This window comes from Saccopteryx bilineata, chromosome X, assembly GCF_036850765.1.
Source record: "Saccopteryx bilineata isolate mSacBil1 chromosome X, mSacBil1_pri_phased_curated, whole genome shotgun sequence".
Lineage (NCBI taxonomy): Eukaryota > Metazoa > Chordata > Mammalia > Chiroptera > Emballonuridae > Saccopteryx > Saccopteryx bilineata.
In genome coordinates, this window is record NC_089502.1 from 6,626,924 (window position 1) to 6,651,911 (window position 24,988).

At 37.8% G+C, this 24,988-nt stretch overlaps 1 protein-coding gene across 1 annotated transcript; it reads right to left on the bottom strand.

Moving 5' to 3' along the window:
* Positions 1-12,072: 12,072 nt before the first annotated feature.
* CD40LG (CD40 ligand) lies at positions 12,073-24,094 on the bottom strand. The gene is made up of 5 exons (XM_066249499.1): positions 23,935-24,094; positions 21,971-22,102; positions 17,825-17,879; positions 15,893-15,955; positions 12,073-13,283 (listed from the first exon to the last, which is right to left on the bottom strand). The coding sequence occupies exons 1-5, from the start codon at positions 24,088-24,090 to the stop codon at positions 12,907-12,909; spliced, it is 783 nt and encodes a 260-aa protein (XP_066105596.1). The 5' UTR covers positions 24,091-24,094; the 3' UTR covers positions 12,073-12,906.
* Positions 24,095-24,988: the final 894 nt, after the last annotated feature.

Below are 24,988 nucleotides of genomic sequence, written 5' to 3' on the forward strand. Positions count from 1 at the left end.
TCCCTTAACAATGGTTTATAGTTTTCATTATATAAGTCCTTTACATTCTTTGTTATGTTTATTACTAAGTATTTTGTTGTTGTTGTTGCAATAGTGAAGGGGATTATTCTTTTGAGTTTGTTCTCAAATGTTTCATTGTTGGCATATAGAAAGGCTATTGACTTCTGTATGTTAATTTTGTATCCCGCAAACTTACTTTATTGGCTTATTGTTTCTAATAGTCTTTTTGTGGATTCTTTGGGGTTTTCGATGTATAGGATCATATCATCTGCAAAAAGTGATACCTTTACTTCTTCTTTTCCAATATGGATGCCTTTTATTTCTTTGGCTTCTCTGATTGCTCTGGCTAGAACATCTAGTAACACATTAAATAAAAGTAGAGAGAGTGACAACCCTGTCTTGTTCCTGATTTAAGGGAGAAAGCCTTCAGTTTAGTGCAATTTAATATGATGTTAGCTGATGGTTTACCATATATGGCCTTTATTATGTTGAGATATTTTTCTTCTATACCCATTTTGTTGAGAGTCTTAAACATAAAATTGTGTTGTATTTTATCGAAAGCCTTTTCTGCATCTATTGATAGGATCATGTGGTTTTTGTTCTTTGTTTTGTTGATATGGTGTATTACGTTAACCGTTTTACGTATGTTGAACCATCCTTGAGATTCTGGGATGAATCCCAATTGATCATGATGAATTATTTTTTTAATATGTTGTTGTATTCGGTTTGCCAGTATTTTGTTTAGTATTTTAGCATCTGTATTCATTAGAGATATTGATCTGTAGTTTTCTTTTTTTGTGCCATCCTTGCCTGGTTTTGGTATGAGGGTTATGTTGGCCTCACAAAATGTGTTTGGAAGTATTGCTTCTTCAATTTTTCGGAAGACTTTCAGTAGAATAGGAACCAAGTCTTCTTTGAATGTTTTTTTTTTAATAATTTTATTTTTTTAATGGGGTGACATCAATAAATCAGGATACATATATTCAAAGATAACAAGTCCAGGTTATCTTGTCGTTCAATTATGATGCATACCCGTCACCCAAAGTCAGATTGTCCTCTGTCAACTTCTATCTTGTTTTCTTTGTGCCCCTCCTCCTCCCCCTTTCCCTCCCCCTTTCCCTCCCCCATTCCCCCCTCCCCCCCGTAACCACCACACTCTTATCAATGTCTCTTAGTTTCACTTTTATGTCCCACCTACGTATGGAATAATGCAGTTCCTGGTTTTTTCTGATTTACTTATTTCACTTCGTATCATGTTATCAAGATCCCACCATTTTGCTGTAAATGTTCCGATGTCATCATTTCTTATGGCTGAGTAGTATTCCATAGTGTATATGTGCCACATCTTCTTTATCCAGTCATCTATTGACGGGCTTTTTGGTTGTTTCCATGTCCTGGCCACTGTGAACAATGCTGCAATAAACATGGGGCTGCATGTGTCTTTACATGTATCAGAAACATGTATCAATGTTTCTGAGTTTTGGGGGTATATACCCAGTAGAGGGATTGCTGGGTCATAAGGTAGTTCTATTTTCAGTTTTTTGAGGAACCACCATACTTTCTTCCATAATGGTTGTACTACTTTACATTCCCACCAACAGTGTATGAGGGTTCCTTTTTCTCCACAGCCTCTCCAACATTTACTATTACCTGTCTTGCTAATAATAGCTACTCGAACAGGTGTGAGGTGGTATCTCATTGCTGTTTTGATTTGCATTTCTCTAATAGCTAAAGAAGATGAGCATCTTTTTATATATCTGTTGGCCATTTGTATTTCTTCCTGGGAGAAGTGTCTGTTCATATCCTCTTCCCATTTTTTTATGGGATTGTTTGTTTGTTTGTTGTTGAGTTTTATGAGTTCTTTGTATATTTTGGATATTAGGCCCTTATCTGAGCTGTTGTTTGAAAATATCATTTCTCATTTAGTTGGCTTTCTGTTTATTTTGTTATCAGTTTCTCTTGCTGAGCAAAAACTTCTTAGTCTGATGTAGTCCCATTCATTAATATTTGCCTTCACTTCTCTTGCCATTGGAGTCAAATTCATAAAATGCTCTTTAAAACCCAGGTCCATCAGTTGAGTACCTATGTCTTCTTCTATGTACTTAATAGTTTCAGGTCTTATGTTTAGATCTTTGATCCATTTTGAGTTAATTTTTGTACAGGGGGAGAGACTGTAGTCCAGTTTCATTCTTTTGCATGTGGCTTTCCAGTTTTCCCAGCACCATTTATTGAAGAGGCTTTCTTTTCTCCATTGTGTGTTGTTGGCCCCTTTATCAAAAATTATTTGACTATATATATGTGGTTTTATTTCTGGACTTTCTATTCTGTTCCATTGGTCTGAGTGTCTATTTTTCTGCCAATACCATGCTGCTTTGATTGTCATGGCCCTATAATAGAGTTTGAAGTCAGGTATTGTAATGCCCCCAGCTTCATTCTTTTTCTTTAGGATTGCTTTGGCTATTCGGGGTTTTTTATAGTTCCATATAAATCTGATGATTTTTTGCTCTATTTCTTTAAGAAACGTCATTGGAAGTTTGATTGGAATTGCATTGAATTTGTATATTGCTTTGGGTAATATAGCCATCTTGATTATATTTATTCTTCCTAGCCAAGAACAAGGTATATTCTTCCATCTCATTATATCTTTTTCAATTTCCCTTAACAATGGTTTATAGTTTTCATTATATAAGTCCTTTACATTCTTTGTTATGTTTATTCCTAAGTATTTTATTTTTTTTGTTGCAATCGTGAAGGGGATTATTCTTTTGAGTTCCTTCTCAGTTGTTTCATTGTTGGCATAAAGAAAGGCTATTGACTTCTGAATGTTAATTTTGTATCCTGAGACCTTACTGTATTGGCTTATTGTTTCTAGTAGTCTTTTTGTGGATTCTTTGGGGTTTTCGATGTATAGGATCATATCATCTGCAAAAAGTGATACCTTTACTTCTTCTTTTCCAATATGGATGCCTTTTATTTCTTTGTCTTGTCTGATTGCTGTGGCGAGAACCTCTAGTACCACATTAAATAAGAGTGGAGAGAGTGGACAACCCTGTCTTGTTCCAGATTTAAGGGAGAAAGCCTTCAGTTTAGTGCCATTTAACATGATGTTAGCTGATGGTTTATCATATATGGCCTTTATCATGTTGAGATATTTTCCTTCTATACCCATTTTGTTGAGAGTCTTAAACATAAAATTGTGTTGTATTTTATCGAAAGCCTTTTCTGCATCTATTGATAAGATCATGTGGTTTTTGTTCTTTGTTTTGTTGATATGGTGTATTACGTTAACCGTTATACGTATGTTGAACCATCCTTGAGATTCTGGGATGAATCCCACTTGATCATGATGTATTATTTTTTTAATATGTTGTTGTATTCGATTTGCTAGTATTTTGTTTAGTATTTTAGCATCTGTATTCATTAGAGATATTGGTCTGTAGTTTTCTTTTTTTGTGCCATCCTTGCCTGGTTTTGGTATGAGGGTTATGTTGGCCTCATAAAATGTGTTTGGTAGTATTGCTTCTTCTTCAATTTTTTGGAAGACTTTGAGTAGAATAGGAACCAAGTCTTCTTTGAATGTTTGATAAAATTCGCTGGTATAGCCGTCAGGGCCTGGACTTTTATTTTTGGGGAGGCTTTTAATGGTTTTTTCTATTTCTTCTCTACTGATAGGTCTGTTTAGGCTTTCTGCTTCTTCTTGACTCAGTCTAGGAAGGTTGTATTGTTCTAGGAATTTATCCATTTCTTCTAGGTAGTTGAATTTAGTGGCATAAAGTTTTTCATAGTATTCTACAATAATTCTTTGTATATCTACGGTGTCCATGGTGATTTCTCCTCTTTCATTTTGGATTTTGTTTATATGAGTTCTTTCTCTTTTTTCCTTGGTAAGTCTTGCCAAGGGTTTGTCAATTTTATTGATCTTTTCAAAGAACCAGCTCCTTGTTCTATTAATTTTTTCTATAGTTTTTCTGTTCTCTAATTCATTTATTTCTGCTCTGATTTTTATTATCTCCTTTCTTCGGCTGGTTTTGGGTTGTCTTTGTTCTTCTTTTTCTAGTTCCTTAAGGTGGGAAGTTAAGTGGTTCACTTGGGCTCTCTCTTGTTTGTTCATATATGCCTGAAGTGATATGAACGTCCCTCTTATCACTGCTTTTGCTGCATCCCATAGATTCTGATATGTCGTATTGTCATTTTCATTAGTCTGTATATATCTTTTGATCTCTGCACTTATTTCTTCTTTGACCCATTCCTTTTTTAAAAGTATGTTGTTTAGTTTCCACATTTTGTGGGATTTTTTTCCTCTTTTTTGCAGTTGAATTCTAGTTTCAAGGCTTTATGATCAGAAAATATGCTTGGTACAACTTCAATTTTTCTGAATTTGCTGATGTTGTTTTTGTGGCCCAACATATGGTCAATTCTTGAGAATGATCCATGACACTGGAGTAAAATGTGTACTCAGTCACTTTGGGATGAAATGTCCTGTAGATGTCTATCATATCCAGGTGCTCTAGTGTTTTGTTTAAGGCCACTATGTCTTTGTTGATTCTCTGTTTGGATGACCAATCTAGAGCCGTCAGCGGTGTATTGAGGTCTCCAAGTATGATTGTGTTTTTGTCAGTTTTTGTTTTAAGGTCAATAAGTAGCTGTCTTATATATTTTGGTGCTCCTTGGTTTGGTGCATATATATTAAGATTGTTATGTCTTCTTGATTCAGTGTCCCCTTAGCCATTATGAAATGGCCATTTTTGTCCCTGAGTACTTTTCCTGTCTTGTAGTCAGCATTATCCGATATGAGTATTGCTACACCTGTTTTTTTTGGATGTTATTTGCTTGGAGTATTGTTTTCCAGCCTTTCACTTTGAATTTGTTTTTATCCTTGTTACTTAGATGAGTTTCCTGTAGGCAGCATATAGTTGTATTTTCTTTTTTAATCCATTCTGCTACTCTGTGCCTTTTTATTGGTGAGTTTAATCCGTTTACATTTAGTGTAATTATTGATACTTGTGAGTTCCCTATTGCCATTTTATATCTTGGTTTCTGTTAGTTTTGTGTTTTGTTTGATCATTCTCTTTCGTTTTTCTCTTTTGTTTTTATTTGGTTGTATTCCATACATCTTTCCTCTGTTGCTATCTTTTTTATCTCATGTGCTTCTGTGGTGGTTTTTTCAATGGTGGTTACCTTTGAGTAATGAAAAGGGTCCCTACCCTGTTCATTGTAGTAAACTATTTTGTGAGTACTTTTGCACTCCATCGTCCTTTGCTACTGTTAATCTCCATCTTCTCCCCCTCTTTCTTTTTGTTGTTGTCACAGTTTAAATTTGGTTTTATTGTGTTCTTCTTGGAGCTTTTACTTGTGGCTCTGTTTTTTTTTTTGTTCTTTGTATCTGATTGGAGAACCCCCTTTAGTAATTCCTAAAGTGGGGGTTTTCTGATGATAAATTCCCTCATCTTTTCTGTATCTCTGAATGTTTTTATTTTTCCTTCGTATTTGAAGGATAGCTTTGATGGGTATAGTATTTGTGGCTGAAAGTTCCTCTCTTTCAGGACTTTAAATATTGGGGTCCACTCTCTTCTAGCTTGTAAAGTTTCTGCTGAGAAATCTGATGATAATCTAATGGGCCTTCCTTTATATGTTGTATTCATCTTTTCCCTGCTGCCTTGAGAATTTTTTCTTTGCTGTTGGTTTGTGTCAATTTCATTATGATATGCCTTGGAGTAGGTTTGTTGGGGTTAAGAAAACTCGGAGTTCTGTTTGCTTCTTCAACTTGAGGCTTTAGTTCTTTCCACAGGCTTGGGAAGTTCTCATCTATTATTTGTTTGAGTATGTTCTCCATTCCATTTTCTCTCTCTTCTCCCTCTGATATACCTATTATTCTTATGTTATTCTTTTTGTTGGAGTCAGATAATTCTTGTAGGGCTATCTCATTTTTTTTAATTTTTGAGTCTCTTTCTTCTTCTCTTTGTTGTGCCTCAAGTTGCTTGTCTTCTATTTCACTAATCCTCTCTTCTATCTGATCTGTTCTTTTAGCTAAGCTTGTTATTTCGTTTTTCAGCTCGTGAATTGAGTTTTTCATCTCTGTTTGATTTGTTTTTATAGTTTCAATTTCCTTGGACATATATTCTTTGTGTTCATTGAGTTGTTTTCTGATCTTCCTAAATTGCCTTTCTGTGTTTTCTTGTATATCTCTGAGTATTTTTAGGATTTCTATCTTGAATTCTCTGTCATTTAGCTCCAAGGTTTCCAATATATTAAATTTTTTCTCCATAGATTTTTCCTCATCTAGCTGTGTTACCTCTCTTTCTTCTGTATCCATGATATTTGATTTTCTCTTCCTTATTGGCATCTGAGGTTGGCTTTGTTGATAGTATTAATTAGATTTAATAAAGAATAAAAAGTTAGAAAAATAAATAAAAAAATAAAAAATTGAAAAGAGTTGTTTTTTTTAAAAAAAAATAATGAAATAAAGAAAAATAAAATAAAATAAAAATTTTAAAAAAAAAGGAAATTATTCCCCCCCTCCTTTTTTCCTCTCCTCTCCTCTCCCCTCTTTCTTGAGAAAATCTTGTGGTGGACTGTGAATTATAACAAACAATGCCTGTGATGGAGGGCCTGAATTGGGAAAAAGTAATAAAGGGGCAAAAAAAAAAAGAAAAAAAAAAGGAAAAAAAAAAGAAAAAAGAAAAAAAAAGAGCGTATGGACCCACAAAAAGCAAATAAGGAAAAAATTTGGGTCAAGAATAAAATGATTTGCTTTTAGGTGTTGGTTGTCTAAGAGTTATGATGAGAGGAATAAGAGGAAAATGGAAAAATGGGGGGACAAATTAAAAACTTACTATTGTATTTAGTGGAACAAGAACTAGATAATATGGAGAGCCAGGGATGGGAGCACTGCTAGTGAGTTAAAAAGGTGAAGTAAAAACCCCCCAAAATGCCACAAACATAGGTTTGAGTCCCAGATAAGATAATTTGTTTGTTATTGATGTTTGAATGAGAGGAGATGTAAAGGAGAAAGGAAGAAACTAATATAGAGGGAGAAAAGAAAAAGAGAGAGAGAGAAAAAAAGAGGGAACCACTAAAAGAAGATAAAATAGGAGAGAGAGAGAGAGAGAGAGAGAGAGTTAAGGGTTTTGGAGTGCAACCCTCATAGAGAGAAAGGAAGAGAAGAGAAATGATAATGGGAGATGTAACACTTATGGGTGGTGTAGTTCAAGGAGAGGAGAGAGTAAGACCGGTAGAGAGTTAATCGACCAAATTGTAGGAGGAAAAAAAAGTATCAAGAATGAAGATAAGAGAAACAAACGAAGAAATATAATAAAATGGGATAGGTTATAAAGTCTGCAGATTATTCTTGATTTTGAGAGGTTATCTTCTTGCTTTTTCTTTTCTCTCCCTCTTCCTGGTCGGTGACTCTGTACCCTGGGTTCTGCCCCTTTGGCTTGTTCAGGTAGAGGTTTGCAGTTGATAAGTCTCTATGGCAATGTCATGTATTGTGCTTTAGTCTCGTTGGGAGTCAAGGCTCATTAGCATTCATAGGCTCCGACAGTGAGAGAGTCCGTGTTCCTGGAGCCTTTCTCCTACTCTTTCCTTCCTCAATTAGTAGCCTGATAATCCAGCTATGGGGTTGCTGCTGCCTCTGCCTGGATAGTAAGAGTTTCAAAGAGCTGGCAACTCCCCACTCTATTTCCACTCAGCACAGGGCTCTGGGTAAGGCTCAGTCAGTCAGAGCTGCTAGCATAATCAGGCGGGCTTTCCGCCCACTCAAAGACCTCTGGCTCTGCCACTCTGTCCGGTAACACAAGCGGGCGCCCACTTCCGGGGCACTTGGAGGAAATTCTCACTCACTGTCTGCGACCAGGATATCCGGCCAGCAGTCTCACGCTCTAAGTGAAACCCCCAACTGCAGGGAAAAGTTGCAGCGTTGGAATTGAGTCTCGCTCTGTCCCCGTGCGCGGCTTTTGCAAGGCGCTGGGGCGGCTCGAGATTCCGCTTTGGCCCACACAAAGGCCCCTGACTCTGCCCCTCTGTGCAATAACAAGGGCGCGCACTGCCGAAGCACTCGGAGGAATCGCTCACTCCTTATCTGCGCGCGCAAACCAGGATATGAGGCCGGCCGCGTTTCCCACTGAGTTAAACACCCTCCAGCACGGATAATCACCACCATTGGAATTAGTTCTCACTCCCTCCCATGCGTGGCTTTCCCAGGGCGCTGGGGCTGCCCAGAGACTCTGCCCTTGGCCCACAGAAAGGCCTCTGACCCTGCCTCTCCGTGGGGCAACACGGGCACCCACTCTCAGGGCCTAGGAAGAAATTCTCGCCCACTAACTGCGCACCGACCAGGAGACCGGGTAAAATGGCCGCTCCGCTTGTCTTTCTTTGTTTGGGTTTGGTGCGAGTGTTAGCTTGTATTCCCCAGGTTGCCACAGGATCAGATTTTCCTCAGCTTGGATCTCCGTGCCACAGCCTGGTTCGGCCGTTTGTGCCACGGCGGCCTGGATCTATTCACCCCCTTTGCCTGCCTCAGTTTCTATATTCACAGTTACCAGAGAAAGCCGCCCTGTTTAGGTTAGTGAGGAAGGCGGAGCATTTCTTACTCCCTATTTCCTTCGGGGTTCGGTTATATATTTAGCCAATTTTTCACTCAATCATACCTTTGGGTGTATTGCGAAGCATCTGGCAGCTCCAAGTATAGGTTTTTCTGTTTCTGGTTGAAGATCTTGTTGAGTTTTGGGGGAGATTTATCGATATCGCTTCCTACCCCGCCATTACTCTGACGTCATCTCCTGAAGAATAGTTTTGATGGGTATAGTATTTGTGGCTGAAAGTTCCTCTCTTTTAGGACTTTAAATATTGTGGTCCACTCTGTTCCAGCTTGTAGAATTTCTCTTGAGTAATCTAATGATAGTCTAATGGGCCTTCCTTTATATGTTGTATTCTTCTTTTCCCTGGCTGCCTTGAGAATTTTTTCTTTGTCATTGGTTTGTGCCAATTTCATTATGATGTGCCTTTGAATAGGTTTGTTGGGGTTAAGAAAACTCGGATTTCTGTTTGCTTCTTGAATTTGAGGCTTTAGTTCTTTCCACAGGCTTGGGAAGTTCTCATCTATTATTTGTTTGAATATGTTCTCCATTCCATTTTCTGTCTCTTCTCCCTCTGATATACTTATTATTCTTATGTTATTTTTTTTTGATGGAGTCAGACAATTCCTGTAGGGCTTTCTCATTTTTTTTAAATTTTTGAGTCTTTCTTCTTCTCTCTGTTGTGTCTCAAGTTGCTTGTCTTCTATTTCACTAATCCTATCTTCTGTCTGGCCTGTTCTATTATCTAAGCTTGTTACCTCGTTTTTCAGCTCGTGAATTGAGTTTTTCATCTTTGTTTGGTTTATTTTTATAGTTTCAATTTCCTTGGTAATATATTCTTTGTGTTCATTGAGTTGTTTTCTGAGATCCCTAAATTGCCTTTCTGTGTTTTCTTGTATATCTCTGAGTATATTCCTATTTTAAATTCTCTGTCATTTAGCTCCAAGGTTTCCAATATATTAAATTTTTCTCCATAGATTTTTCCTCATCTATCTGTGCTACCTCTCTGTCTTTTTTATCCATGATATTCAATTTTTTTCTTAATGGCATCTGAGGCTGGTTTTGTTGATTGCATTAATGAGAATTAATAAAGAATAAAAAGTTAAAAAAATAAAAATATTATTTTCCCCCCTTTTTTTCCTCTCCTCTCCTCTCCCCTTCTTCTTGAGAAAATCTTGTCGTGAACTGTGAATTATATTGTGCTAAATAGAACAAAAACTACCTATAATGGAGGGCCTGAGTTTGGGAGAAATGATAAAGTGGCAAAACAGGGGTATGGACCCACAAAATGCAAAAAAGGAAAAAATTTTGAGTCAAAAATAAAATTATTTGCTTTTAGGTGATGGTTGACTAAGAGATATGATGAGAGGAATAAGAGGGAAACAGGAAAAAGGGGAAAAAATTTAAAAATTACTATTGTATTTAGTGGAGCAAGAACTAGATAAAATGGAGAGCCAGGGTTGGGAGCACTACTAGTGAGTTAAAAAAGTGAAGTAAAAAAAAACCCAAAACTGCCACAAAGAAAAATTTGAGTCCCAGATAAAGTAATTTGTTCATGATTGAGTATTGAATGAGAGGAAAAGTAAAGGAGAAAAGAAGAAACTAATATAGAGGGAGAATAAAGAAAAAAGAAAGAGGAAAACACAAAAAGAAAAAAAAGAATAAAAGGAGAGAGAGTGAGAGTTAAGGGTTTTGGAGTGCAACCCTCATAGAGAGAAAGGAACAAGAAAGTAAAGATAATGGGAGATGTAACACTTATGGGTGGTGTGGTTCAAGGAGAGGTGAGAGTAAGACTGGAAGAGAATTAAATGACCAAATTGGAAGAGGAGAAAAAAAAATCAAGAATGAAGATAAGAGAAACAAACTAACAAATATACTAAAATGAGATAAGTTATAAAGTCTGTGGATTATTCTTGATTTTGAGAGGTTATCTTCTTGCTTTTTCTTTTCTCTCCCTCTTCCTGGTCGGTGACTCTGTACCCTGCTTCTGCCCCTGTGGCACACTTAGGTAGAGGTTTGCAGTTGATAAGTCTCTATGGTGATTTCATGTATTGGGCTTCAGTCTCATTAGCAGTCGAGGCTCATTTGCATTTGTAGGCTCCACCAATGAGAGAGTCCGTATTCCCGGAGCCTCTCTCCTAGTCTTTCCTTCCTGAATTAGTAGCCTGATGATGCAGCTATGTGGTTGCTGCTGCCTCTGCCTGGAGAGTAAGAGGCTCAAAGAGCTACAAATCCCCACTCTATTCCCACTCATCACAGGGCTCTGGGTAAGGCTCAATCAGCCAGAGCAACTAGTATAATCAGGCAGGACTTTGGTCCACACGAAGACTTCTGACTCTGCCCCTCTGTCCAGGAACATGGGAGCCCACTTCCGGGGGAATGTCTCGCCCACTATCTGCGCTTGCCGACCAGGATATCTGGCCAGCTGCCTCTCACTCCTGGTGAGGTGCCCCACCCACATGGAAAAGTTTCAGCGTAGGAAATTTTGTTCCCACTCACTCCCCACGCGCTGTTAGAAAATGTAAGTATATAAAGACTATAAAGGATTTATTCAGGATGGACCTGGATTCCCTTCCTATAAATCCTTCCTATGAACCCTGGATTCCCTTCCTATTAAAGAGGTAATGCCTCTTGCCCATCCCCACTGTGAACATATTCCTAAGTGGATCCCTCAGTCAACAAATGTCATCCCCGCCCATACCAAATTTTTCTTGATGGAAAAAGTATGTAGCCGCACAAGTTTGATTGGCCTGATTTCAGCCTTGTGTTAGAAAGTCATGCTCCAAGATCTTCAAAGTCACTCAACCATGTAGGACTGTGCTGTCCGCAGGACTGAAGAGCAGTGTCAGAGGCCAAGAGCTTACTCCACCTCTCCTCACTCTCCTTTTGTTTTCCTAAAGTAGTATTTTTCTGCTTGAATATGCGGTGTTTGTCTTAGCAATGCACTCTACCTGTAAAGACAAAAATCTATGCTGGCTTACTTATGTTAAAATCCCTCAATTGGAGGTGACACAAAATAGCTCCGTTGGTTTCAGTGAAAGACTGTGGTTCTGCTACTTACCCTCAGGCTGTCCACACTCCATTTTTCTCTTGCCTAAGGGGGAACCACTTAGATAGCTATTAAACAGATAAGCATTTCCTTCTCATTTAAAGCCTTCCTTCCAGCTCCACGTAGCAGTGATTAATAAATTAAAAAAAAAAAGTCTCTCTTCAATCCCTGAAACCCATCCAGAGCAAGCTGGAAATAAAGACCAAGATTGTTTTTCACTGAATAAGCTTCCATGTCATAAGTCAAAGGCTATGACAAACTTCCAGGGAGTATGTGTTACCAAGATATTTTGTATTACAACAAATTTGATAACCAAGTTTATCTAATATATGAACACATCATGAACACATCACAAAGGTTGATAAAATACTCTCCAAATGACTCACTTCCCTGAACCAGGACTAGGGTTTTCGGTGCTAAATAACAACAATAATGTTAAGGGATCTTTATTATTCAAAAAATAAATAACAAGATAATGACAAGTTTACTCTGGAAACAATAGAGACTGTAGGTTGATACAATAGATTTTCTTTAAATACAGTCATTTCTTAAGGAGGTGTGTCAGGTTCAGCTCTCTCTGCTCCTCCTCCCATCTACAGTGGTGGAGATAGGGACAGGATTGCAATAACAAGTGATTACCAACAGCCTGACAATGTGTGTGTGTGAGTGAGTGTGTGTGTTTGTGTGTGTGTGTGTGTGTGTGAGAGAGAGAGAGAGAGAGAGAGAATGAATGAGTGTTAGGGTGGTTGGTGGGTGATAGGGTTTTTCTGTTCTCCAGTGCATTGGACTTCCTAGAGCCTGTCCCCTTCATCAGTGGCACAGGGACCCAGAATCAACCATATAACCAAATATGAACTGAGGCTCCTTGTTTCCCTTCTGCATCTTCCCTGATGAGTCAAATACATTATCCACTGAAAGACACTGCAGGCAAAGAAAAAAATAAAAATAAAAAAACCTAAACTTGGCTAATAATCTGCTGTTTATTCAAAATGCAATCTGTGCATAATGAACTTATCTTTTCACAGAAATCTCTGGATGCCTGCATCAGTAATGTTGCTGCTTCAGGCTATAAGCTCTTATGGAATGGGGTATCTTTGGGTTTCACCTGCCCCATAATTCACTTATTGCAGCCTTACATGCCTTGGAGTATATAATAAATAGTTCTCCCTGAGGAGGATCCTAGGATTATAAATAGGCAGTTCAACAGAGGTGGTCTTAACTGCTTTGTTGTTTTGAAGACTGCCAGCATCAGCTCAGCGACAGCCTGCAAGGTTACACTGTTCAGAGTCTGAGTAAGCCAAAAGATGTGAAGCCAGTCCCATGGCTAACTTGGCTTGGATCAGTCACGTTGACAAACACTGAAGCACCTGGTTGCAATTCAAACACTCCTCCTAAGTGAATGGATTGTTGCCCACAAGGTTTGGAAGAACTGTGGGTATTTGCAGCTCTAAGCAAGATTCTCTCAGATCCACTCATGGACCTCAGGCAGAGGCTGGCCATAAATGGAGCTTGATTCGAAGATTCCCGATTGGAACAGAAGGTGACTTGGGCATAGATATAATAGAGTCCTCGTCTTTTAACGGCCAGCTGTTTCCCATTTTCAAGGGTTACCAAGTTGTTGCTCATGGTATAGTATCCTTTTTGGGCCCAGTGTAGAACTGTAAGGGAGAGGAGAAAAGTTTGTGGTGAGGTGAAGCATAACATGTTCCATATTCTATCAAAATACTGTTTAATATTGACATTAGCTTCATACATGAATGGAAGTTTTGGGTGTCAGAGACTTTTAAGGACCTTTCTAACCTTAAGTCTATGAAGGAACTTGGCTGACAAACTAGCACAGGCTTTACAGTCAGATGCTGCTGGGTTCCAATTCAACTTTATTCAAGCTTGGACAAGTCAATCTCTCTGAGTTTCAGTTTTTCATCTGCAACACTGGGCTAATATCATAGTGCATTTTAAAGACTTATGAAGATCAAATAAAGTAAGAGAGCACAGTGAATTTCCTTCTTCCTTTAGAGTCCTTAAAGCTAATTTGCTCTTGAACTTAAAGTGTGAATGGTTTCAAAATTCTACAGCATAAATTATGGATGCCAAAATATTCAAGCAAAATCCTTGCTAAGATTAACATTGACTTCTTCCTTTCCTTAAATTTTACAAAGTTAAAGAGTTGCCAGTCCACCTAGCTCAGCCTCAGCACAGAGAAAAGGAGACCCCATCTCTTCCTACCTGATCAAGCTGTTGAAAACCCAACCGGCCTCCCACAGCAAGGCCTAAAATTAGGCAAGGAAGTATGAAAATAACCCTGTCATTTCACTGTGTGTTTTGATCTCCCTTTGTGGTGGGCGCCACCAACTTGAAAGTACTTGTATTCTTGTGGCTAAACTGGAGTACCCACCAAAAGTATGCCATTTTCTCGGCTGAGATGTCAAGTGGGTTCAAAGTAGTGTGTGCACCCAATTTCAAATCTCAGCTCTCACAGAGAGCTAGATTGCTGGGGTGGGGTTTGGAGAAAAGTAAAAGTATTGATGCATTTGCTTCTTTGAGCTTTCTAAAAATTCTCACTTGGTGGTCTTAGGTCTATCAGAGTGCAAGATTCAACCTGTGAAGATTCATCCTTTAGTAATAAGAAGGGCACCCAAAATGTCTGACATTTCTTGGCCCTCCAGAGCACCCCAGAAATAATGCTTTATTATGATGTTTTCACTTTTAGACCATCTCATTGAGAAAATAAGTGTGGGTCTCCTATCTTTTACTCCACTAAGTTTATTTCTGTAAGTCCCTCCTTAATTGTTTTGGTATCTAGGTCAAGTCTGTAGCAGCATAACCAGTAAGAACAAGATGTTTGGGACCAGGGTGGGGTGAGGAATGTTATTATCTTCCCACCTGATCCCCTGAGTACCTACTGTCATGCAGACTTTAAAATATACTGGGACTAATATCAATAACAAGTCAAAAAATAACAAGTCCTTTGGCAAAATCTGAATATCATGAAATATACTCAAGGACAAATACCAATGGGAAGCTGTTCTTCAAAGAGGTGTCTGTGTTGCTATTGCCCAATCTGGATGAGTAGGTGTTATGTGGATGGCCACCCTGGACATGCCAAGAGGGTTGTGATATTCTCTTATAAGTGTATTTTCTGGGGAAAGGGTCCTTGTTACTCTTATGCCATCTAAATTACAGTGAACAAAACTAAGTAATGTCACCTTATATAGCATTTGACAGTATAACTTTCTTCCAAGTTAGCTGATTTGATGCTCAGAGTCACTCTATGAAGTGAAGCAAGAAACTATTGCATAGGTAAAGGGATTTGCCCAAGTTCACCCAGAAAGTAGTCATCATGGTTCTTGAACATCAGTGTTCAAAACTTCCTATCCAGTGATCTTACTCCCATACCATGAGAAGCCAAAACCCCATCTCAGAGATGAGGCTGTATCTCCTCTCCTCTCCTCTCCTCTCCTCTCCTCTCCTCTCCTCTCCTCTCCTCTCCTCTCCTCTCCTCTTAGAACTCCATTCCAGAGCACTGTGCTGAATTTTTCAAAGACTACTCTTATGCTCTTGGTATGCATTTATGTAGATGGGGAATTTTATGCTAGCATGTGCATTTCCATTCATTTATCAGATGTGACATATTCTCCAGTACCACCTATCAGAATGTACAGAATTGGGGGGGGGGAAAAGATCTAAGGGCTAGAACAATGGCAGAACATATATGGAAATAAAATAATTCAAAGTTGAAAAGATTTCAGTATGTCGTCTGTTGTTACTTCACTGGAAAATCTAACATCCTGGTACCTACTGATCTCTGCAGAATAATTTTACCTTTAATTTCCTTGAGGTTAGCCCCAGTGAGGCTGGGGTAATCATACAGGAATTGATAGATGGCAGGAAATAATTCTGGAAGTACATTTATACACAGTGAACAAGAATTAATATGAGGTATGTTCCCAGTCAAGTAGTCACTACCATCTCTTCTTTGTTGTCAGAATAATGGTCCCTCCATCCAGTAATTTATCATTTAGAATCAGACATCGAGCAAGAACATAATGAGAACATCAGGATTATTTTCTCCCTTCTTTTGTCCTTTCAAGTCTCATCTGTACATTTGAGCTCACTTTGCAGATAAAGGAGAGCACATGAGAGGTATATGGATAGGTTTGTAAAGTAGGCCTCAGAGGAAGAGACAAGCCTAATCATTAGGCTGCATTGCATAAGTATCCCAGCCTCTCCCTTTGGGTGGCTGATGCTCAAATGCTTATGGACTTACCAGATGTTGTTTTGCTATTGGCCTCACTTATGACATGTGCTGCAATTTGAGGATCCTGATCATCTAAAATAAAACAAAAAGCAAACTGTCAGGACAGGTAATGCAAAATTGTCCATGGAACTATTTAGTCAAGTTCTTCAGCTGTGTAACAGAGACTGTGCTAAAATAGGTTATATAAAAAGAAGAATGAAGTGGTCTGAAATCCTCTCACAGTAGGAAAAGTTAGTTTCTAAAATCTGAACAGTTGAGTTAGCTATTTCCACTGATTATATTTTTCTTATAGTTGTTCAGTACTCAACTTGACTTTACTTAGATTGTCACAGGCTAAAAATAATGGTCTCCATTGAATCTTGCTTTTAGGAACGACTTCCATCCATTGGAAACCTTAGCAGGCCCAAGGGTCATGTCTGCACAATTAACCAGTAAAACACTTATGTCGTCTGATTTGGTAAAGCAGTTGGCCAAACTATTGTACCTATCTCTAATTATTTCTCATGTAAAAGGCTTGTTTCTTAATAAGATGCGCTGATCTTCTAAGTGCAAAGACTGTGTGAAAGTTTCTTTTTCTTTCTAGTAATGAGCCTGCTGCCAGACACTTTGTTAGGTGCACTATAAATATTGAGTCAAATTGTATGACTTCAATTACCAGTTTTGTTAAGTTTATTACTTTGCTAAAGACTGTTAGGCAGTCTATATGATTAACCTCAGCCTCCACATAAACTGTTTCCTCAAATGTCACTGTAATTAACAAATAATATGGTTCCACTCAGTAGCTCTTTCAGTCATTCTGAAGACAAAACCTTCATGGAAATCAGATCACCTTTTGCAACTAGATCAATAGTTAAAGCAAGCTCTGAGCATGTTTTTTGCCTCAGAAAACAGAATCTGCATTTCTGTATGTATGTATATATTTATGTATACCAAATTTACAAAACCTATAGCATCATTTTCACCAACTCTGTGATATAATAGTCTCTCTAAAAATGCTCATCTACCAACATTTCACCTTTACCCATATTCAACCACTCAGATCATTCCAGGATTTATTGTTTGGTTTGAGATGCTACATTCTAAGAAGAACAGGGAAAGTTAGGATGTCATCCAGAAAATGAGGTAACTAAGAAAAGACAGAGTCTGGAAAGGGTCATTGAAAGAAGAGTGGAAGGTACTGAGGAGGTTTAGCCTAGAGAAGAAAAGTCTCTGATGATTGTTGTTTTCAACATCTGGTTAGCCACTGTGTAGAAGTTGAATTATACTTTGTCACATGTGTCCCCATAGAGCAGAACTGGGTCCAGTGAGTGGAGATAACAGGAACAAATTTCAACTCCAGAGGAAAAAAGACTTCTCTTACATAGTATAATAAGTTTATTGTAATTATTAGAGCTATTCAATAATGAACCAAACTGTTTTATGACACTGAAGGTGTCTGGGCATATTCAATCAGAGGCCAGATGTTCATGTTGTGAAGGAGATTTGTGCCCTGGGCCTGGTGTTGGATTTGAGAGCCATCATGACCCCTTCTAACCACAAGATGTTTGAGATGCTCTGATATCAAGAACAGGACAAAGAATAAAATGTTGTCATAATATTGACTCATGCATTGATTCCAGAGGCTCTACTGGCCATGGTTCCCCATGAAAAACTGTTATTGAACAGTGAATGCCACTGCTACCAAATGACAATTTTCTTACCATCTTACCCTCTTTAGGCGGAACTAGGCTGTATGGTTACTTTGACTAATGTATTGAAAATAATGGAATTTATTCATACTTGGTATTGTCAGCATTAAAGGAACCCAGCCAACTGTGTTCCAGTTTTATTTCTAAGGCTAAAAGTTCTCTGATCCAACACTGGGTTGTTCAATATAATTGGCTTTATAAAGTTTCCTTTTAGTTTTTAATTATGCATAGAAATTGATAAATAGCAACCTACCTTTTTGCATTTGAAAGTTTTTTTCTTTCTCCTTCACTTCGTTTCCCATTATATCCTGAAATAAAAATAATTATAAAAGGTCATTTTGACAGAAATTCTGCAGTGGGGTTTTAGAGTTATCATTCATTTGGCATCAGTCCTTACTCTGCTGCCTGGTTATGATAAGACTAATCATATAGACTCAGATTCTGTCACTAATCCTATCATACTGATTGAGAGCCCATGGTTCAGACGGATGACCTGACAGCCCAGAAAGCCCAGGGGCAGACCTGGAAGCAGAGTTTGGGCTTCATTATCTCCATTCCAGCACTCCTCTAGACAAGAGGCTACAATACTTATTCTTCTATGATCCCAACATCCCTGGTTTTGACAGGTATTGACAAATAATGTTGAATGAGGGGATTATGCTATTCTGGGAACTGGTATATAAAAATATTATTAAACATAAAGCATAAAGCATGGTGTGTATCTATTAAAATAAAATTTATCTAAAATCTCTCAGAAAATGTTAAAGTAAATTTGGTCTTTGAATGAAATCACAGAAAATTCCTTCAGACATTTTTTAAATTTTCTTATATCTTTCAATTGGCTAAGGAGATTGTCTTGTTGCTGGTTGTGTGCCATTGTGTGACCTGTATTTACAGGGGTGGGCAGAAGTAGGTTTATAGTCATAATACAAATAAATAATACAAGCAAAACTTTGTTTCATGTATTCACAACTGTAAACCTATCCCTATTTTTAGAATAATTAGTATATATATAGGAAACACAAGTAATCTCCCAATGCTTCTGATGTTCAAAAGCAAATGAAACCCTTCTTCAGGGGTTTCTTTTCACTGGCAAATGAAGGAAGATTAAAAGTACTTAAAGAATCTAACAGGAATTGCAATCAACACAGGTCAGAAGATAATAAAGGCTACTACTGCCTGCCGTTTTAAAGATGCTGAATAAAAGGCCTTGGAGGGCTTAACTGGCATCATGAGATCACCCAAGGAATCTGAGACTGAAGTGAAGAGTTGAAACTGTGAGATCACATTCATAGACCAAGGTTAACTCATACTGCCACCCTGTTCTCTGAACACAAGAGAAGACAGTATTTTCATATCTTCTGATAATCATGCCATGGTGCTCCTTCCCATTACTGGAATCCATTTTCTACAGGGCCTTTCCTTTTCATTCTTCCCCTAGAAGGAATTAGTGTGGTGATTGTTGAGTGTCTTGTAGGCTTAGCTCAGTTGCCAGATTTGAGGGTGTAAGTCACAGAGCCTAAAGGGCAACATGCACCTTGAAACACTCACATGGGCCTCAGAGCCTCAACTTTCCACTAGAGCTGAAGTGTGGCACTATGAAAGTGCAGCAACAGGAAAATGTTTGTGAGATAACAAGTAAACAAATGAGTATTTAGTGTCTTTTCAAAAAAATGGAGTGTGATGATCAAGGTTGAGATACTTTCAAACTAGGCGGTTGCATTGGTGTCAGGGCTTAGCCAAGATGAAAAACTGAAGTCAGCAAAGTGTTTTTTTATGCACCCAACCTTGCCTTTTTGTGAACTTTTCCCCAGCCACACTCCCCATAACCTTTTTTTCTTGCTTTACTCCCCACTGCAACTTAAAGACTTTTTCAAGTTGACTTTCAGAAAATCTTGGATTTGTTATTTATTTCCCCATGGGAACTCTTGTGGCAGGTGTGGACAGATTGACCTTTAATTTGAGAAGAAAATGTTTTGACCCAAACAAAGACATCTCAGAATTTATGGGAAAGCAATCATAGAACTGATTATTCCAGAAACGGGTAAAGTGAGTAGTAAGTTTTAATGTGAAATTACACTATTCACAATGCTGCCTCCACTTACCCTAACATAATTTTTGGATCCCATTTTCCTCCCAAAGTGATAGCTTTGTACTACCTACCTCAGGAGATAATGAGTTCCTTCTTATTAGAAGTATTCAAAGATAGATTGGGGGGACAACTTGGCAAGGACTATGGGGGAGAAAAATGAAGTTCTGGGTTGGTAATTGAATTTGGTGAGTTCTAGGACCTTTTCAAGTTCTATGATTCAGAGCCCGAAAATTCAAACCTTAAGTTGCTCTGGACCTGTCAGACTGTCACCCAGAAACAAAGGCTGCTAATATTAGCTAGGAATATAGAAGTCCAATATAAGGTTTTATGTAGGTGACCTGTTAGGTTAACAAAACTCCAAAATACTGTTTTAGAATGAGAAATTCTGAGAGATGGATGTTGGACAGTGGTTCTGTCATCGGAGTAGGACTGGGTGTTTGGAGGACTTTTTGTCTCACTTTCATGACTATCATGGGTACAGATGACATTGACTTGGATTCCACCCCTACTGCAGTAGAAGCAAGAGGTTTCCTTTGTCACATGTAAGGAGTCCTAGTTGACATGCCTGAGAAGTTTTGTCTTTTTATAATTTAAAAGTCTGGAGCTGTCACTTTTTTATACAAGCATAAGTAAAGATGCCAAACTAGCTGTTTTCCTTACTCCTATCCTGTGCAGATGATTTGGGAAGCTTTTCATCTCTGACCTGAAATAAAGCCATAAGGAATTGGCAGTTCAACTCTAAAACTCTCAGTAAGAATGAGAGAAAGAGGTAAAAATCAACAACCACTCTCACTGCTTTTGGAGGGAACTGAAAGCCAATCACATCATTATGGAATGTTAAAGTTGGTAGTGTCCTTACAGATAATTTCAGCCCTCTCATTTTATATATCAGAAAACAGTATAGAGAGGTGAAGCCACTTAACCCAGGTCACACAGCCAAGCACATTATATATGTTATTGAGATTATTAACCATTGTTCTGAAAGTGACTTTATTTACATTTAAATATGCAACACCTCCCAATACCCTGTAATACTGTCCAGAAGCCTGAAAAAAAACAGAGAAACTCAAGTAGTTTCCATGCCTTACAAGTAAAGAGTTAGGAGTCTTCATCTAAAACCTAGATTAGCATAGAGAACCTAAAAGCCAGCAACAGATTTGAGCTGCATTCTGATTCCTACAGGTGGTTCAGGAATAGAGAAGATCTTAGGGTCTTCACTATCAGATTAAATTACACATAGGGGACTGTATAGGAAGACATGAAGAATCTTGGAAATAAGATCTGAAACCTTTTAATTCCGAGTTAAATCACATATCATCTATATGTGAGAAGGAATTATTCATGGTTTGCCCAGATACCCACCCACCTGGTGCAAAGCTGCCTCCTATTCTCGACCCTTAAGTGGGCTGAAGGCCAAGGGTATATAGCTCAATGTTCTGAGAGGGAAACTGGTAGAAAGACTTCTTGATGTTCCACTTCAGGAGAAAGAGCCCTTAGTTCCCTTGTTTATGAGAATGGAATTAATGTTGTAGGTCCATTCTCAATAAATCTTCTAAAAAAATGTCTTTTAGGTACCCATTATATGACTGTGTTGGGTACTAGCCTGTTGGGCTACAAAGCTTCAAACTCTCTCTACCTCAGGTCTTAATTGGCCTTAGAGTGAACTGGTTTCATGAACAAGTGGTATTACATGGTGTCTGGTTTGAGTGGAACTACTGAGAAAGTTCCACACCTCTCCTCACAGTAAAAGAAAATGATCTCACTTTCATGGCACCTGAAATTCCATCATAAGAGAAGCATTTCTTTGTACAATGTATCAGTCTTTAGAAGTCTCTATGATCCCCAGTAAAGGTAACACCTTATCCTATGGCCTGCCAACACTGCAGTGGCCAATGGTTATCACTTCCCTGGGAAATCGAAACCAAACCATGTGTCCACAGGGAGAAGGCATCAATGTTTGAATGGGAAGATAAGAAAATGCAAAAATCCAAACTTGGTGTGTTTCAAAAATTTTCCAGAAGCAGATGCATATATGTATTCGTGTGTGTGTGTAAATGTGCCCATGAGAATGTGTATTTTCCCTGAGAGTTTTTTTTTGCTCTTCTCAAGAACATTCTTATGAACATGCACACTTCCAATTTTCCATTCCTTTTTAACATAAGATTTTGGCTTCGTTTTTCCTTTTGTTGGATACACATATGTATGTATAAATAACAACTGTTCAAACATTTATATTGCCATGTTTTAGTATTCTGGCAGAAGTACTAAAACTTTTCAATGACACTTTTACTAACAGCAGCTCCTTACTTTGACGAAGTCTTCAAACTGGCTTCTAATTTCCTCACAGTTCAATATAGATAAGGACCTCTCTCCTTTGTTGCACCTCTGTATCATTTTCATGAACACAAAATCTTCATGAAGATTTCTTTCATCTTCTACCTATTTATGGAATAACAGGGCCATGAGAAATGTAATTCTGAAGGAGAACGATGGTGCTGCTGATGTCTGCCTCTACATTCACTTCCACAGCACCAACAATAGAAGGGGGGCTTTGCAGATTTAAATAGGGAATAAAAAGTTACACTAGATTATTGCTATTTTGTATTAGCAGTTAAAAAATCTACAAAATTTTTTAATTTTTTCTAGTGACTACAATATCATATTATCTGAAACTCTAGGTGGAAATCACAGCTATTCTAAGAAAATTTCATCACAATGTGTACACTTTTAATGCATTATAATAGCAACATTCTATGATTGTCTGTCATGTTTCTCATTGCTCCAGTAATGACTGCTCATTATAACTAACAATCTACAAAACAGTTCTCTGCTGAGCTAATTTGCTTAATTCATTTAATTGTTTGTGATGAATTTGCAATGTGTGTCAATTAACTTGAATTCTAATTACATCCCTCTCTTTTTAATTTTAGTATTTGCAAAAAACATTTGAATTTTTTAAAAAAGTCATTCTGCATTTCCAAAGTTAATGAGATTTTATTTTCCAATGTCTTAGAATAATTAATTGTGTAGCATTCACTTGTATAATTAACTAATTCTCTGTTTTCAAATTTAAATTTTTGGATTCAAAGCAAGATGTAGGTAGCTGGTGGCTTTCACAGACATTAAGAGCAAACTTAAATGCTCTGGTAAATTTGAGTCTACCCAGGTCAATATTTCTCCTGTCGAGGCTAGGCTTATGCCCAGGCTTTGATTGGCAGAACCTATCAGGACAAACACAAACAACCAGGCCTAAGCCACCATCCCCCTTTTCTCAGCAGGAAAACCTAAAATTTTAGTAACCCATTGAATTGCCTCAACCATCACTGCCCACTTTATTCTAATGTAAAATCTCATGGCCTTAATTCTAGGTTGGCAACCCAATAGAGGACACTTAAATAGCCCTGAGAAAGTGTAGTCTCCAGACACTGTACACCCACAATTCCAACATTCAAACTTTTAGGAATGACCAGATAATTGATCAAATGCCTCCTTTTCATCTATGATTGACATTTTGTCAAAATAGCCACTGATGCCCTAGCACATCAAAACAGAATAAATCCTAATGGTTATCATTTCCTAAGAATGCAAAACAACCTGATAAGTTACTCTACTTTTTTGTCCCTGTAAGTCCAACCAAAGAATGTAAAACATCTTGGAAGATGGGCAGCTTGCAACTACAATCAGCATTTGACCAACTATACAGAGAACACCACTTTTACTAAAAGACTGCAAATTCTGGGATTTATCCATATCTATGCTAATCTGTAACACTATGAAATTTCAGATTAAGCTGATGTTCTCTACTTGGGAATTTAAAAGAAAAAAGTTGTCTCCATGATAAAAAAAAATAGTTTACTTTTGAAACAAAACTTTAGCAAATAATCTAATGCCTATATAGTGCTTACTTTGTGCCAGGTTGTGTTCTAAGTTGGTTACAAGGCTAAATTCATTTAACCAGTGAAGTATATACCATTAGGCATTCCTGCTTCTCAGATGCAAAAACTGAGGTAATAAATGTAAAATAACTTGACTAGGATTACAGAGCTAATAGAAGGCAGAGTCAAGATTTGAACACAGGCAGTCTGACTTCAGAGCCCAAGCTCTTGACTGGAGACAGGAATAGGAGATTTCACTAACTAGACAACAAAAGTTATGCCACAAAACCATTTATCTGTTTGGGTCCCTACCATTGTCCATCATTTGGGTAGAGCTCAATCAACAACCCAAAGTTAATAAAAACCCTAAATTTAGTTAGTATAGGCTCATCTTACCTTGTCCAATTTTCTGTGAAGATACACAGCAAAAAGTGCGGACCCAATCATCTGGGTGATAAGAAAAACAGTAAGTAAATACATAAAAATTTTCATACTGACAGGTGGTCCACTGGTCACAGATCGGGGAGTAGGTTGGCTGTATGTTTCAATCATGCTGCAATAGAGTTGAAATATCCTCTGCCTGAGAAGGTGGCAGAGGCAGCATGAGAAGACTGTCAAAGTAGCCACCTTACTCAGGATTAGTTAAGAGCACACAATCGTCGCAGCCCACACTTCCTGGAAAATGTGCTTCGTAGTCTTCTCTCCCAGAAAAAAAAAAAAGTTACGTAAAGGGTTTTTTTTTTCTTTCTTAAATTATACCCATATCATTCACTTCCAGGCTTTTCCTTTTGTTAGTAAAGAAGAAACAAGTTTCTTCTTCCATATATTCATTCTTGCCTAAAAATGTCATAGACTCCTTAACAGACAATGGTAGTATTTTCCTATTGCTGTCTAACTTTTTGGGTTCACCAGTTTCAAGGAAAGTAATAAATTAATCCACCAGCAACAGACATATTTCATTTTTGTTCTTACTAATGTAAAGTGAGAACCTGGTATATGAGGAAAGAAAGAAATGTCAACAAAAGTTTGGATTGATTTTATGACTGGTGTGTCACTAGCTGATTGCTTCTCAAGACTTCTTTAATCTTTAAACCCAACAAAATCTGGCAGATATTCAAGCCAAGACTACATGGCATAAAGCAAAGTAGAGTGATGATTGATGATAATTATTAAATAAAATTACCTGAAGAGATACTTGAAGAAAAATACCTTTCTTAAAGATCAAGAGAAGTAGGATCTTGAGAGAAATCAGGTCAAAACACTGCAACTCAGGTTAAAGTAAGAATATTAGCTTGATTTAACCAAATTGACTGTTACACTATTCCAATCCTTCAGATCATTGCCGATGTTAATGTAACTGTTCAGAAAAGGAGAAATAGGCTGCAGTTAAGAGGCCTGAATTCTAGTTCTTGCTCAACTGATAAATTGCTATGGGCCTCGGGAAAGTCAC

Excerpts from the sequence above, each read along its gene's own strand:
- CD40LG (XM_066249499.1), bottom strand. The coding sequence starts at position 24,090 with ATGATTGAAACATACAGCCAACCTACTCCCCGATCTGTGACCAGTGGA. Across the intron at positions 17,880-21,970 it reads AGTTTGAAGACTTCGTCAAA|GATATAATGGGAAACGAAGT; the intron begins GTAAGGAGCTGC and ends TTTTTATTTCAG. Across the intron at positions 13,284-15,892 it reads CAATAGCAAAACAACATCTG|TTCTACACTGGGCCCAAAAA; the intron begins GTAAGTCCATAA and ends TCTCCCTTACAG.